Source organism: Rhinoderma darwinii, chromosome 4 (genome assembly GCF_050947455.1).
Source record: "Rhinoderma darwinii isolate aRhiDar2 chromosome 4, aRhiDar2.hap1, whole genome shotgun sequence".
NCBI classification, from domain to species: domain Eukaryota; kingdom Metazoa; phylum Chordata; class Amphibia; order Anura; family Rhinodermatidae; genus Rhinoderma; species Rhinoderma darwinii.
The window spans coordinates 145979858-145995917 of record NC_134690.1 but is presented as its reverse complement, the minus strand read 5'-3'; the positions used below and the strand labels follow the sequence as shown (position 1 = coordinate 145995917).

Below are 16060 nucleotides of genomic sequence, written 5' to 3'. Positions count from 1 at the left end.
CATTTAAATCAGCTTGTACATAAAACGCTTCAAAACAATGGCTCTTTTATAAAAAAAAAAAAAAAAACTCAGATAATTCTATATAGAGAAAGGCTCCCTGCCCTTCATGCTTTGAGGCCAAACGCACACAATACATATTACGTGCAGATTTGCTGTGCGTAATTACCTGCGGCAAATCCGAATAGTACCAGAAAAGTAAAGGAGATTTCAAGAAATCTTATCTACACGTCGCAGAATTTCTCCGCACGTAAAATGACCTGCGGTGTGTATTTTTAAATCTGTAGCATGTCAATTTATCTTACATTTCCGCCTGCGAGCTGTACCTGACAAGTTAATAAAAATAATGCAACAAAATCCACACCCATTTCCGCATCAAAATGTAAAAACAGCGCCTAACACCACGTTAAAAAACACCACTATTAGGTGCGGGTTTTACCTGCGGTTTTGATGTGGATCTTCTGCACCAAATGTAGCATGTAGCCCGAGAAGCCTGGAGGTTTCACCTGGTGCTGAATGCATGGAGCGGTATGCGTTCACTGACAGGCAGGGAATGCACACAGCGGCTGTCCTATAACGACAGCACTGTGTGCTCCTTCTGCATCAGTCTGTTTCAGACTAACATACTGTAACAGACAGCTTCCTGCCAGCAGAGGGAGCACCATAGGAGGTGAGTAAATGGAGAGTGGCCCCGCTGGAAGAGGGTGGGGTGGGCTTAGTCCTGCTGCGACTACTAGGAGCAGGGGAGTTGCGGTTACTGCCTGCTGTGAATTTGTTAGTGGAAGCAGGGCTGCGGAGAACATTGGGTGCGTGTGCAGGGCCACTAGTGATGTACGTCTGTACAGGTTTGTGTGCCTAGGAGAATACCGAGACTACTGGGGAAAGGGAGGGCTGCTCTAACAACTAGGAAAGAAGAGTGGGAGAGTGAGGGACCCAATTTGTACTACTAGAGGGGGGGGGGGGGCACGGCTGTAACTACCACAGGTACCTCTATTCTGACTACTGACTATTGCATGATGCTCAGATTTCTCGGCCTGCTTGATATTGACATCTAAGGCTGGGTTCACACTGAGTTTTTTGCAGGCAGAAAATCTGCCTCAAAATTCCGTTGGCTGCCTTGTTCTGATTGGTCAGCATCAGAGTCAGGAAAGCTAGCTCCACCCCATTGGCTAACTACATCAAAATTAGCACATAGGGCGTCAACACAACAGTGGGCCATCTCTCTGGAATGGGTGGGGTGGGAGGGTTGGTACAGAAATGTTATGGGGGAAAAAAAAACGCGGCGCTGGAATCTGGGAGACCGGCTATTCAGGTCAGTTAACCAATTATACGACCTAGTCTCCTTAAAAGTTGGACTTGAATTTATTTTCTTTGAAGAATGGGAATAATACTGGTTAATGCAGGTTTGTTATATAATCAGAAAAGGAAGTTCATAAAATTGTAAAGGCATTGTTAACATTTTGGCAAACAGTGAAAGGATTGCAGGTTAGCATTTCTACAATTATTCAGTGAAAGTCAGATCTACCGTTGGGATCAGCAGTAGAATTTTATTTTGATGTCGATTTACTGGTATTTTTCCCAATTCAATAAAACATTCAACACCACATAACCCATGGTCTGGACATTTTTCATTTTCTTGGATACGCATTTATACAAGATCAGATGAATAGACATAATAATTAACTACAATACATTTATTTGATAAATCCTAGAATAAGAAAATACCAGGACTCCCATACAATTTCCTCCCTCTCTGCTCAGTCAATAAATGAATGTTTGTTTATATAGACTAAATGCATCTGCCACGACTCCGCTTCCCACAGTGGTTTGGATTGAGCTGTAGGATGCAAAATATTAGAAAAACAGGAAGTTGCACCAATACTGCTGGACTAGTTCCCTGAAATAATGTGAACAGAACTTACAACAGCTTGTTCAATAAGTTTCATAAAGATGTGAAATTGCACTAGATAGGACAGGGATCTAGGATAACGCTTCCTATTACTGGGCTGTGTACACACACACTTTGTAAAATATGGTATGTAGAATTGGGGGCAATTTTAATTTATACAAAATATCCTCCAACTGGTCCACTGGATGAATCAAAAATAAAAAAAAAAGGGAGAGGAATAAAAGGAAAAATAAATACAATTTAAAAAAAACAAACTAAAAAAAAACAAAAAAAAAAAACAGTGGTCACAATTTTTAGAGAAATCTTTTCAAATAAATTTTCCAGGGAATATTTAGTGCCACGACGACATTTCTCTGCATTTGGGTGGGACTCCTGCTGAAGCCTAGAGCGTTTTAAAACCGCATTCCTTAAAACTGCACAATGACAGCACTAGGCGAATGGGATTTCATAAAATCTCATACACTACAGTGTATCATGTATTGCAGGGGCCAATAGGTTTCAAAACGGCCTTGTGTGTATTCGACAACTACACCAGAACTTTTGAAGGTATGGTGCCATGTAGCGGCGTCCGCGTCAACGCTCACTTGCGGTGGCCAATGTCTGCATGATTTTGCCAAAAATAACCAGCAAAATTGTGCGGCCATTAAGTCACAAGCGAGGACTCGACCGCTCTTCGTTGGACCGTGCCCTTAACATTCAGTGGGATCTGGCCTTTAATAAGCTTCTCCATGCACAAATAAATCCGTTAAGTGCATAAATATCCGCATTACTTTCTGTATCATTGCGGTTGTGCAAAAATATTATACGGAGCTCACCGATTTCTCGATTCAGGATTTTCTCTTCCCGGTTGCCTACAGGCTCAATTACTTTGAGAAAAGGTTGGAACAGTCTAAGGTCACACAGTCGACGGGTCTCATCGAAGAATTCTTCTCTTTCCGCCTCTTGCGTAACACTAACAAATATGTATGAGGACTCATCTTGGAGTAAGTGGTGAAGAGGGTACTTCCGGGCCTCTTTAAATAACTCATGCTTAATGTTCACAAGAGTAGCCTCACGAAGGCATTCTAAAGTCACCATCATTCCGTTTGGTAACAAACAATCCACCAGTATCCTGGGGGGCATTAAGTGGATCCCCCATAGTTCCCCAGAGGAAGGTCTTGGTGGCATGACTGCCAAGCTAGACTGTTTATCTCTCTACGAGGAAAAAATCAGTACAACATATATCCTTCATATGGAGCCTGAAAAGAAAAACAAATATAGCATTATTATATACTCCTATTAAGTAAAATTCACATCACAAAAAAATTAAATAAATAAATCTGTCAGTTTGCATTAAACAATAGATCATAAGGGCTGGACAAGTTGCATGCCAGTTGAGAAAGAGAAAAAAAGTCCAAGGGTATGTTCACACAGAGAACTTTGGTGCTGTTTTTGACGTGAAAACTGCGTCGGAAACCGCGCAAAAAGCTCTGGAATCGACTCCCATTGATTTCAATGGGAGTTGGAGGCGTTTTTTCGGTGCGAGCGGTAAAAAACGCTCACGGGAGAAAGCAGTAACATGCCCCATCTTCGGGCGTTTCTGTCTCGGATCATTGACAGAGGGAGGCAGAGATAGCGGTTTTTGCAGCGTTTTTTTTGCCCGCGGCCGAAAAATGCAGGGAAAAAAATGCTCCAAACAGCGTGCAAGTAGATGTTTCCGCCTGCAGAAAACGGTGTGTGAATAGGGCCTTAGGGAAACCATCAGCTCCCTCATGATGCCCTCTCAGAAGCATGCAGTAGTGACAGGCACGCTGCTTTGTACAGTGTGTCTTCTATGTATGAATAGGTCATCGTTTGGCTAAAAATCACATTTTATTAGCTGCAGTGCGATGTGCACGCGGTTAACCTGGGGTCCGGCATTTTCATGAGTTACAGACTCTCTCCTTATTCCTGTACATAGTGTGAACACTGTCAATCAACGGCAGAACGTAACTGAGAACCCCCATTCTAGCGATCTATCATTTAATACCTATTCTGTGCATAGGTGAAAATGTGGTTATTGAGGAAAACCCCTTTATCTGCTATCACACATGAACTTTCAGGTTTCGAGAGGAATCACTAAACGAGAGCGGAAATAAAATTCCTGTAAACGAGAATATCCTGTTTGCCAAGATCATACTCCGTTCCCTGGTAAGCGGTTTCATTTTACTTCAGCAATATCATGAATGCTTTCAACTGATCAAATAGGTTTCCCTTTTATGCTGCTGGCATGGCCTGAAAGAACTTGAATTGAAGAAAACAAGTTGCAGAGCTTTCCTTCACTTAATCAGATGTAATTCCACAATAATGCCCCATGCCCACTTCCGTTTTTCCCTTCCGGGTGCTAGCTGTTTTTTTGACGGCTAGCACCCTGACCCATTCATTTCAATGGGCCCATGCACACTTCAGTTTTTTTTGACGGTCCCGTTGCTCCGTTCCGACAAAAGTAGAGCATGTCCTACTTTGATCTGAGATTTCGTGACCGTGGGGCCCATACAAGTCAATGGGTCCATCAAAAAAAACTGAAGGCACACGGAAGGCATCCGTGTGCCGTCCGTGCGTGATGGAGCCGTTGACTAGCAACGGCCGAACAGAGGTACAAAAGAGATATTGCACTGCACTAATCGTCAGCCCCTTTGGGCATAGCATCCGCAGCGAAAGAAAAAGCAGTTCATACAAAGCCCAGCCGTTGTCTTGGTGACGCGTCCCTCTTTCGACCTCCCTGGATAACGCAGCAGTCCATGTGACCGCTGCAGCCTGTGATTGGCTGCAGCGGTCACATGGGATGAAACGTCATCCCAGGAGGCCAGGCTGGAGGAAGAAGCAGGGAGTTCTGGGTAAGTCTGAACTTTTTTTTTTTTGAGTAGGGGTTTTTGTTGAAACTTTAGAGCACCGCGCATGGTACTCACTGTCCAGCGGTAGTCACTGTCCAGGGTGCTGAAAGAGTTACTGCCGATCAGTGCAGCCCCTTCTCTCTATCCAGCACTTAACTCTTTCAGCACCCTAGACAGTGACTACCGCTGGACAGACGGTTTGTGTCCGTTCAGGTTCCCGTTCTGACGGAAAGTCAAAATGGGACCCAAACGCAGATGTGAATAGAGCCTAAGGGTATGTCCACACAGCAGCGTCCGTAACGGCTGAAATTACGGGGCTGTTTTCAGGAAAAAAACAGCACCGTAATTTCAGCCGTAATGGCATGTTGAGGCGCTTTTTGCTGCGTCCATTACGGACGTTAAACGGAGCTGGTTTTCCATGGAGTCCATGGAAAACGGCTCCATATACGTCTGAAGCAGTGACAGGCACTTTTGTGACGCGGGCGTCTTTTTTACGCCCCGCCTTTTGACAGCGGGAAGTAAAAAAAATGACCGTGTGAACAGAACATCATAAGACCCATTGAAATGAATGGGCAGATGTTTGCCAACGCTATCGAGCCGCATTTTTGGACGTAAATCGAGGCGTAAAACGCCCGATTTACGCCCGTAGGTAAGCCGTGTGAACATACCCTTACTCTGATCAGCTTTTAGATCAGAATAACAGATTATACAATGCAAGTGTGAACTGACTGAGCCGAAGCAGATGTCAATATAGAGATGATAAACAATGTGTTTGTAGCTATTTTTTATTTGTAAAACATTCCCGGGGGGGGGGGGGGGGGGCATATTAGAGACACACACTTCCTTCTTGTACTTCCTGTGTAGTCCGTTCAGCAGGGCGTGTGCGCTTTATGGCAGCTGAAATGAATGGGAGCCAATTGGCAGAGAAATCACAGATTTTTACAATCTGAGGGAAGTGATGGTCTACAGCCCCTCCCGCAGAGACCAGGGGAGATGCATACAAAGCCTTATCTGTGTTCTAATATTGCTATCCTAGCTTATCTAGGCTTCCAGTAGTAAAGTAATGCAGTCATCAAATCACCCTCTAATCAAAGATGACAAGCGAGCTGCAGAGAACAGGAAATATCAGCTTTTTGTGACTGCTCTAGTGGCCACATTTTGTGGATTGTTACATAAGAAAAAAATTACAAAACAAACACCCACCCACCAGACCAAATAAATTATTTTTTTTAAATAAAAGTGTGCAATAAATGATTTCAAGAAAAATAGATTAAATAAAATATGCCATTTTCTGTTGATACATTCACTAAAATGTATAGGTTTATGTATTTATATTATTCTTATTTTGACCTGTGGCCCTATTTTCCTGTTTTGAGGGGAAAGGGAGACTGAAAAGTACCAGGACTTTATGAGAAAGCCACTATTACCAGACACAGCATAGTTACTTGCTAGAATTACTACTGTTGGTTATATAAACCTTATTAGATGTAGTGCATTTAACACCTTAACGACCACCCACTGTCTTGACGGCAGGCAATGCAGGTGCTTAGTCTACAGCGACGTCTTTGGGCGTCGCTGCAGAAGAGGCCGGTGAGCGCTCATCTTCTAAGCAGGAGCTGTAACTTACAGCCCCTGATCTTAGAGAAGCCTGCTGAATACAGCTGGGGTTGGAAAACATTCAGACCCCAGCTGTTTAACCCTTTGATTGCTGTGGTCCGTGACCACGGCAAGATCAAAGGGAACTCCCCGCTTTGATCTCATCATCGGAAACCCGGTGACGTGATCAAACACCGAGGAATCCCTCTGCAGTCAGCCCTGGGGACCTACAAAGGACCCCAGGGCTGTCTGTTCAGTAAGCCCGCTGTTCGGGCACATTATGTGTTGCTCTAACTGCAGCCTGTGTCATAGTGACACAGTGTAATGTATTAGCATACCGGAGTTTGCTAATACATTAGAAGTAAAAAATAAAGTTATGAATAAAGTTATCCCTTAATGGGATTAGAAAAAAAAAAAAAATATATATATATATATATATATATATATATATTTTAAAAAAAAAGTCATTATTTTGCATAAAATATATTTTATTGCCCCTACACTAAAAACAAAAAACCTACACATGGGATAAAAGAAACTATGCCGAAAATCGCTTTTTCTTATATTCACGCCGTAAAAATATATATATTTTTCTACCTCCAAACTATGAAAATAAATATTACAATTTCTCCCGCATAAAACAAGGCCTCTTCGATGAAAAAAAAAAAAAAAAAAAAAAAAAAAGTTATAGCTGCTGATATGCAGAGGTAAAAACTGAAAAATGTAGCTGGTCATTTAGACCTTTTCAGGCCCGATCATTAAGGGATGAAAGAACATTTTTACCAGTATATTGACAACTTTTCCATGATTATTTTTTTGTTTAATCTGTTACCATATCGCATATGTGAATTAAGATATTGAGCAAACCAAGTTTGTTATCCTAAACCACATAAGCTGAAAAAGATTCAGGCACACGATCATTTGGGATCATTGACTCAATAACATGCCATGCTACACTGAAAACCATACCCTATGACAACACTGCTCTTACAAGATGCTAAGTAATATATAAACAACAGTGACTTATAGACTGGTGTGTGTTGTGAGTGAAGGAGCAGATGTGCGTGAGAAGACAAAGCTTTTTTTGACAGGTTTTTTTTTTAGAAACATGTATTAAAAGGGGTTTGCCGGATATTCATGGCCACGTGAGGCTTCATTACTACAGTTTCAACTTCAGCTATTCATTTTTAAATACAATATAGGAACCGAATGTGACTAGTCAGCCCCTGACTCCACATCACAATGAAAAACACAAGCTTACAAAATCATATCAAAGTGTATCCACTACCATAAACAGAAAATATATAGGTAACAAAATATTGCAAAAGCTAAAGGTCTACAACTGAAGTGAGCAAATGGTCATTTCTGTCAGGAAAAAAAAAAAAGTACATTCTTAGGCTGGGTTCACACACCCCATTTACGGACGTAATCCGGGCATTTTAGCCTCGAATTACGTCCGAAAATATGTCTCCAAAGCGTCGGCAAACATCTGCCCATTCATTTGAATGGGTTTTACAATGTTCTGTGCCGACGGTAATTTTTTTTACGCGCCGCTGTCAAAAGACGGCGCGCAAAAAAAGACGCACGTGTCAAAGAAGTGCCTGTCACTTCTTGAGACGTAATTGGTGCCGTTTTCCATTGACTCCATGGAAAAACCGCTCCAATTACGTCCATAATGGCCGCAGCGAAAAACGCCTGCACATGCCATTACGTCTGAAATTCCGGAGCTGTTTTATCCTGAAAACAGCTCCATAATTTCAGGCGTATCGGAGGCTGCCGTGTGAACATACCATAAAAGGGAAAAAATGGTTTAGCAACTAAAACACCAACGCACTGCAGGTAAAGTTGGAAAACTGATAAAGTGCTTGGAACGTTACAGACAGGAGGAAGGGAGCTCATTTCCCTTTGTGATAGAAACGTGAAACATCTTGAAAGACAATACTGCAGTGTGAGCTCTAACTATGAACGGCATATCCTCAGCACCCGCTGCTTCCTCTCACAGGAAAAAGCGTGATACCTACAACAGGGAGAAAAGAAAATGGCCCTCTCACGTCAACAGGAAAAAGATTAAAGGGGTTATCGATGATGCATTTTCATACTGAGGGAGTCCACAAATGCGGTTTATAGCTGTTTAAAGTAATTTGCGGTGTTTCTAGCACACAAAAATACAGTTATCGTTTGTTTTTTTAGGCTTCGCTGTCCCCCTTGGTGTTGTTGGGGAAGGGTCTCAGAAGAATTAGGGTCCGTTTAAATGGCCCGATTTGGGCTGTGAAAACGAGAGCCGATTGGCAAGACAGCTCGTCGATCGGCGCTCGTTTGCTCCTTATACACGGAGCTAGGATTGGTAATGTATGGGGTCGAACAATCGTTACTACGAAGCAAACTGTTGGAGTTCGTCTTAACCAAAAATTATTTCCTGTTCAACGGACGCATGTACCACCAGCTCAGGGGCACTGCCACGGGCAATTCATGTGCTCCTCCATATGCCAATTTGTTACTGGGCTGGTGGGAAGAAAGCATTGTGTTCACCAATGAACGTTGTTTACAAAATCTACCAGTTTCAATGTGGGCGCGTTATATAGACGATATTTTCGTTTTGTGGACCGGACCCCTTGACAAGTTCAGGGAATTCGTTCAGTCCATAAACCAAAATCACATCGGAATGAAATTCACTTCTGAATCTCACTTAAATTCTCTTCCTTTCTTGGATGTGCTTATAACTATAGAAAGTGACGGTAAAATAAAAACTTCAATCTACAGGAAACCCACAGCCACCAACAGCCTTCTGAGGTGGGAGAGTTATCATCCTCTCCCACTCAAAAAAGGTATACCTAAGAGTCAATACCTTCGCCTCAGAAGGAACTGCTCTGATCCACATGACTGAGGTGAAAGCCAGGGACCTCAAGGCTAGATTTGTTGAGAGGGGCTATCCGTCCAGAATTTTGAAAGAATCATATAGACATGCACATTCCCTAAGAAGAGAGGAACTACTCATTCCCAAAAAGAGAGAAACCATGCAACAACCTATACGATTAATAGGAACATATGACATGGAAACCACACGATCAGAAACATACTAGATAAGCACTGGAAAATTCTTCAGATGGATACGGATCTCTCAGAGGGACAGTGACACCGAGGGCACAAGTTACATATCGAAAAGGTAGGAGTATTGGGGATCAATTAATGCATAGCCATCTAGAAACTACAAAAAAAAAGGAGGATGCTGGTTAAATCGCAAAATTAACAGATGCTTCAGATGCGGACACTGTAAAGCATGTACAAACTACAAAAATGTTTCACAGTGCACACACAGGAATTCACTACCCTATAAAAAGTTTTTTGAATTGTAAAATCACCTGCCCATGCCCTTTAGATTATATCAGGAAAACAACTAGGGAATTTAAAAAGAGAATTTTATTACACATAGGTGATGTGCGTCATAAAAGAGACAAGCCAGTTTCCCGTCATGTCCACCTGAAACATAAAGGAGATTCTGATTGCCGGAAATTTACAGTAATCGAACAACTGCGACCATCCATAAGAGGTGGCGACATAGAAGTCTATTACAAAGAGAATCCAAGTGGATCTTTAAATTCGGCTCTATGGCACCAAACGGTTTAAATGAACAACTTGACTTTGGATGTTTCATTTGAACCCATCCCACGCTTAGCCTTTAAGTATAAAATATTTTTTCATTTTATGAACCATAGTAGGTAGAATTCATGAATCAACATTGTTCTTTAGCCTATTCAGCCCCTTTTTTAGCCTCTAAATTAGCTTCAATAACTAACCTTTATTTGTCATTTAAATATCCTAATCTTTATAGTCACATGACTAGTTGTAAACGGATTTCCCTAAACTAAACAAGCTTTTCCGATTATTTTCAGAGACACTTTTGTGTTCCTGGGTTACTCTGAGGACCGATGTAGGCCAGCTCTATCGGTACCTCTGTACCATGCACACAACAACATTTGTCCCGTTCTGATATTCCCCTTTTCCCACCCCTCTGCCATTCATTCATCTGCCATACTCCCTGTTCTCACACACACGGACTTACTCCATGTATCCTCTCTAATACAGACCCGCAGCACCTGTATGGGCGGTGCGGACCTGATGTACGAGAGGTAGACTGAGGTCACGTCACAGCCAATGATTGGCTGTCACGTCACAACTAGGGGCGGGCCCATCAGTACCCCTCACTACACATCTCCGGGCAGAACTAGACCGCAGTTTGGAGATGTTTCAACATCTCCAGGACTGAGATCGTAGGGAGATCGCTCTGGGTGGTCTGTGGTGTTGGTCCTCGGCGCGACCGCTTGCTCAGCTGTTGCATGAACTAGGTTTATGCTCAGCGGGCTCGTGGGGAGGATCAACATGTCACTTTAGACACACGCCCCCTCGATACGTCACAGGGGGGCATGGTAGGTAGGGTGGGCATTCGGGGAGTAATCGGACATAAAAAGCAGGGAATCCCTCAGTATAGTGACGGTACACACCAGGAACAGGCGTTCTTCCTTTACCTCCTACCAGGAAGGTTTGACTCCTTGCCATTGCAATGATGTTCTAAGTATGAGATACCTTTTACCACTGCAAACTTGCTCCAATTGTTGAGCATTCTTCCTCATACGAGTTGACAGCTATACTTTGAGCAGCAGACTCTGAATCTGGACGCAGCTGCCTTCTTGATCTAACATGCTCTAATCAATGCACACTCTTCGTCACACGAGTTGACAACCATATTTAAAGCAGCAAACTCTGAATCTGGACGCTGCTGCTTTCTTGACCTATCTCCCCTGAGGAATTGCTTGGTCAGCGAGAAACGCGTTGGGAGAACTTTTATCATTATCTACTCCTCAGGAGAGGATACACCATTTCCTTTGGACCCATCTACGTAGAGGACTACTGACCGAAAAACACGGGGTAGGAGGGCAATTGCCCCATTTCTGTTATATTATCTATAAATGTGATCCAAGGAATAAGAGCCAAATTGGAAATAATACCCTGAAAATAGCTACCATAACATCAAAATTAGGAAACCTTATAAAGGCGGACTGATCAATTGCTGTCATCAGAACTTCTGATATCAATATAAATTATTGAAAATAAATGAGAATTTGTATGCAGTATTGGCAGATCGGATCCTCATATTTTTGATATATGTCGGATACGTATATTTTAAGCAATTTAGTAAAAGTTATATTTTATTACTCCGGATCTACTCTTTCTTTATTCTAATACTACGGAGAACTAATTTCTCTCTATCCAGGTGGGGGATATATAATACCACGAAAATTCAAATCTAGAACAGGGCACTCTGACACCGTCCTACCTTCAGCCGTTGCGGCTGGTCTCTGCCCACTGTCTGACAAGGTGGCAGGGTTTTCCGGAAACAGCCGAGCACATTTTGCTGCATGGTTTCCGGAACTCCCATAGAATCGAATAGGAGGTATGAAAACCGCTACCACAGCAAGCTACGTGGTTTCTGCAACTCATACCACATCCATTAGGCAGAAGCCATTGTAGCCAATGGGTGACGGATGCCACATACAATCTTAAAAAACTATGCAGTGCTACCGCGCGGCCAACTGAATCTGCGTCCGCAGGATTCAGATTCAGTTGGGTTGAATGCTGTAGCCTCGCTCCAGCATTCACTCTGCTGTGAGCGGCTCGGTGCAGGCATGCGCGATGTAGTGACGTCATCGCGCCTGTCTGCACGGAGTCACTCACAGCACAGTGCAGAGGAGGAGAAGCATCCCCCACCGTCGTGGGAACCGGGATAGGTAAGTAATTATGTTTACACGGTGTCGCTCGCAGCTATGGGGCATTACACGGTGTCGCTCGCAGCTATGGGGCATTACACGGTGTCGCTCGCAGCTATGGGGCATTACACGGTGTCGCTCGCAGCTATGGGGCATTACACGGTGTCGCTCGCAGCTATGGGGCATTACACGGTGTCGCTCGCAGCTATGGGGCATTACACGGTGTCGCTCGCAGCTATGGGGCATTACACGGTGTCGCTCGCAGCTATGGGGCATTACACGGTGTCGCTCGCAGCTATGGGGCATTACACGGTGTCGCTCGCAGCTATGGGGCATTACACGGTGTCGCTCGCAGCTATGGGGCATTACACGGTGTCGCTCGCAGCTATGGGGCATTACACGGTGTCGCTCGCAGCTATGGGGCATTACACGGTGTCGCTCGCAGCTATGGGGCATTACACGGTGTCGCTCGCAGCTATGGGGCATTACACGGTGTCGCTCGCAGCTATGGGGCATTACACGGTGTCGCAGCTATGGGGCATTACACGGTGTCGCAGCTATGGGGCATTACACGGTGTCGCAGCTATGGGGCATTACACGGTGTCGCAGCTATGGGGCATTACACGGTGTCGCAGCTATGGGGCATTACACGGTGTCGCAGCTATGGGGCATTACACGGTGTCGCAGCTATGGGGCATTACACGGTGTCGCAGCTATGGGGCATTACACGGTGTCGCAGCTATGGGGCATTACACGGTGTCGCAGCTATGGGGCATTACACGGTGTCGCAGCTATGGGGCATTACACGGTGTCGCAGCTATGGGGCATTACACGGTGTCGCAGCTATGGGGCATTACACGGTGTCGCAGCTATGGGGCATTATACTGTGTAGCAGCTATGGAGGCATTATACTGTGTAAAGGCAGCTATGAAGGGCATTATACTGTGTAAAGGCAGCTATGAAGGGCATTATACTGTGGGGGCAGCTATGAAGGGCATTATACTGTGGGGGCAGCTATGGGTGGAAATATACTGTGGGGGCAGCTATGGGTGGAAATATATTGTGGGGGCAGCTATGGGTGGAAATATACTGTGGGGGCAGCTATGGGTGGAAATATACTGTGGGGGCAGCTACGGGGGACATTATACTGAGCAATTACAAGAGCTGCAGGTCCAAGGGGGGAGATGCTGTGTAGCACAATATACAAGGGGGGAATTGTTGTATAGCACTATATAGAAGGGAGCGCTGTGTATCACTATCTAAGGGGGATTGCTGTGTAGCACTATATACAAGAGGGGGAGGGCTATGTGACGCTATTTACAGAGGGGGAGGACTGTGTAGCGCTATTTACAGGGGGCTGTGTGTGGTGCTATCTACAGTGTTTGACACAATTATATTCGGGGTGCAGTCTATGGTGCTATAATATTTAGGGGCACAGTGTTTGTACTATTTTATTCAGGGGCGCAGTGTTTGGTGCTATTATATTTAGGGGCACAGTGTGTGGCACCATGATAATATTATCTTTGTTTATAGGTGTGGAAATGTTGGAAAAGTGAGGAGCCAAAGACATCTGAGTGGCAAATTCTGCAGAAATGGGTCATGGCCGGGAAAAGTTGTCATGAAGTCTGGACTCGATGGAGAAGAGGAAAAAAACTACGTCGTCACCTGTGAGTCACTAGATTTATAGACAGACAATCTGTCATCTCTAATGACATGTTTATTATAGGAAATCCTTGTATTTCACAGAGTGTTTGTGCAGTCCAGGACTGATATACAAATAAGTGTTACTATTCCCCTTGTCAGGAGAATGTGTCCCTACACGGTGCGATACTGTCAGCGATGGTTGGAGACTGTCAGTATGTCGGGACACAGCCTTTTGACAAGGGGAGTAGTAACACCCATTTGTTAATGTCTGGACAAAAAGGAAGTGTTAACAATAGTTACAGGGCGGCGGTGGAGAAGGGGGGGCCCAACTATGGGTAACAGCCCAGGGCCTATGGTCTACTTAATCCGACACTGCGCGTAGCGTGTATGTCGGGAGCGTTCTGGACGTACAAGCTAAACAGAGGGCAAACAGTGTGAATCCAGCCTTACCGGTTGTAGCTCGACACCACTTTCCTAGTGGAAAAGTAGCTGTATTTTCTTGTTGCATGCAACGACAAAGCCACATTCCCTTCTGCCGACACTTTAGAAATAGGATAGAACATTATAGAGTACAACAACAAAAAAGTAGAACATTTCCGGTCAGCAGCGGTACTAATAACTCGGTGATCAGCTGTAAACTTGAGTTGTTGCCCTAGAATCTGCTAGAAAACAGATCCTTTACATTTTTTCTTCTCTGCAAAGTATCTTAAAAAGTAAAGCCAAGTTCTGGTCGCATTTTGTAATTAAGTTTGGCGCATACGCCACATGTATCATTCCTTTCTACGTCAGTTCGGAGAGCTTTTTTTCTGCTGTATTAAAACGTGTAGTTGACTGAGCTTCTCAGTATTAAAAATAAAAAGTAGTAAGCCCACGAAGAAACACGCGTATAAGTGGCATACAGCTGCCTACTTGGTGGTGGAGCGTCTATGTGGTACACTTGAACAAAACCACGATGCCAACAGAACCTAAGGAGACAACAGATCATGGCGCAGAGGGGTACCGGTATCAACACCACCACTTGTATGACTTGAGGCACTTTTGGTGTCTGTGCCCCCATTTCTCAAAACATGCAACCAACCAGGTCTCTAACCAATTTCTCGGAGTAGCCATTTAGCCACATACATTGCCCCTCATTCATAAAATACCAGTACAGACATGTGGAGTTGCTCATAGCAACCAATCAGATTACAACTCTTATCCAAGGCAGCTTGGAAAGTGAAATAAATTATCTGATTGGCTGCTATAGGCAACTGCTCCACTTCTTGTATACACTAGTTTCATGCATGGAGACGGGCTTCAGAATGTAACGCCTCATCCCTGATGAATGACCAGTGACAGGAGATGACGGAGGACACCCGTACTTGAGGAGCCACAGGTTGCCTCCTGGACCATGCCTTGAAGAAGAGGGGGCTCCACTCACAACACGCTGAGTACTGTAGTTACTGTCACCTGCAGACAGCGGCTGTCATTACAACAAGTCATAAGCAAATGGGGCAGCAGGTGCACCGCCTGTCACATTACCACCAGCAGTCTCCTGGCATTTCTAGCAGAGATGGCACCTCACCTCGTTTCCTCTGTGTGACACATAAACCCCCGACACAGATTCTAGTCGCTCACCCCACCCGTTTACTAAAGTGAAGCATACCTTCGGGCTTTTCGCTCCAATTACTTCCAGTGCCGTTACCGAGCTTTGTCCTTCTCCATCCTCCCCCGTCTGGGGGAAGAGGAGGCTGCCGGGTTCGGCGGAGAAACTCAGCCTCAATTTATCCCCTGGTACGGTACCGACTCCTAATACGCGGCTCGTTTTGTTATGTTTTTCCCTTCCCCTCCTCCTCCTCAGCCGCTTAGTTTCCGCTCCTGCTTCCGGCATCCGGTGACAAATCCTGTGACGTCATTCACGACCGCCCCACACGTTTTACTCTTCTTTTTTTCTTTTTTTTTTTTTTTAAATCCCTGATGCTTTATTTATAAATGACACTAAGGCTACTCAACCGTTATTTAACTAGAATTCAGTGTGACTGTTATTGTGTGCAAGTCACAAGTAAATACCTCCCAACGATCCCGGATTCACGGCGGAGTCCCGCTGTCCTGGGCAGCCGGTGTTACGTCCAGTGTCAACTGTAGCTGCGTCCTCAGATCGCAGATACAGTTGAATCCAATGCTGAAGCTGGGAACCGTCATCTCCCTGCTTTAGCATTCACTGTCCTCTCGTCGATGGACTCACCAGGCACAGCGCTACATTCAGCGCTGAGCCCGGGGAAGCCCTTGACGTCAATGTCGATAAATGGACAGTGGTGTCG

General features: G+C 44.5%; 1 protein-coding gene across 2 annotated transcripts in view; it reads right to left on the bottom strand.

The window, feature by feature from the left end:
• Positions 1-15653, bottom strand: part of PIK3CA (phosphatidylinositol-4,5-bisphosphate 3-kinase catalytic subunit alpha) — an 83037-nt gene extending 67384 nt beyond the window's left edge. For both annotated transcript variants that reach the window (XM_075861647.1, XM_075861649.1), the window contains exons 1-2: positions 15406-15653; positions 2722-3144 (exon numbers count right to left, since the gene is read on the bottom strand). In XM_075861647.1, the coding sequence (XP_075717762.1) occupies positions 2722-3073 (352 nt within the window). In that variant the 5' untranslated portion in view covers positions 3074-3144; positions 15406-15653. The remainder of the gene's footprint in view (positions 1-2721; positions 3145-15405) is intronic.
• Positions 15654-16060: the final 407 nt, after the last annotated feature.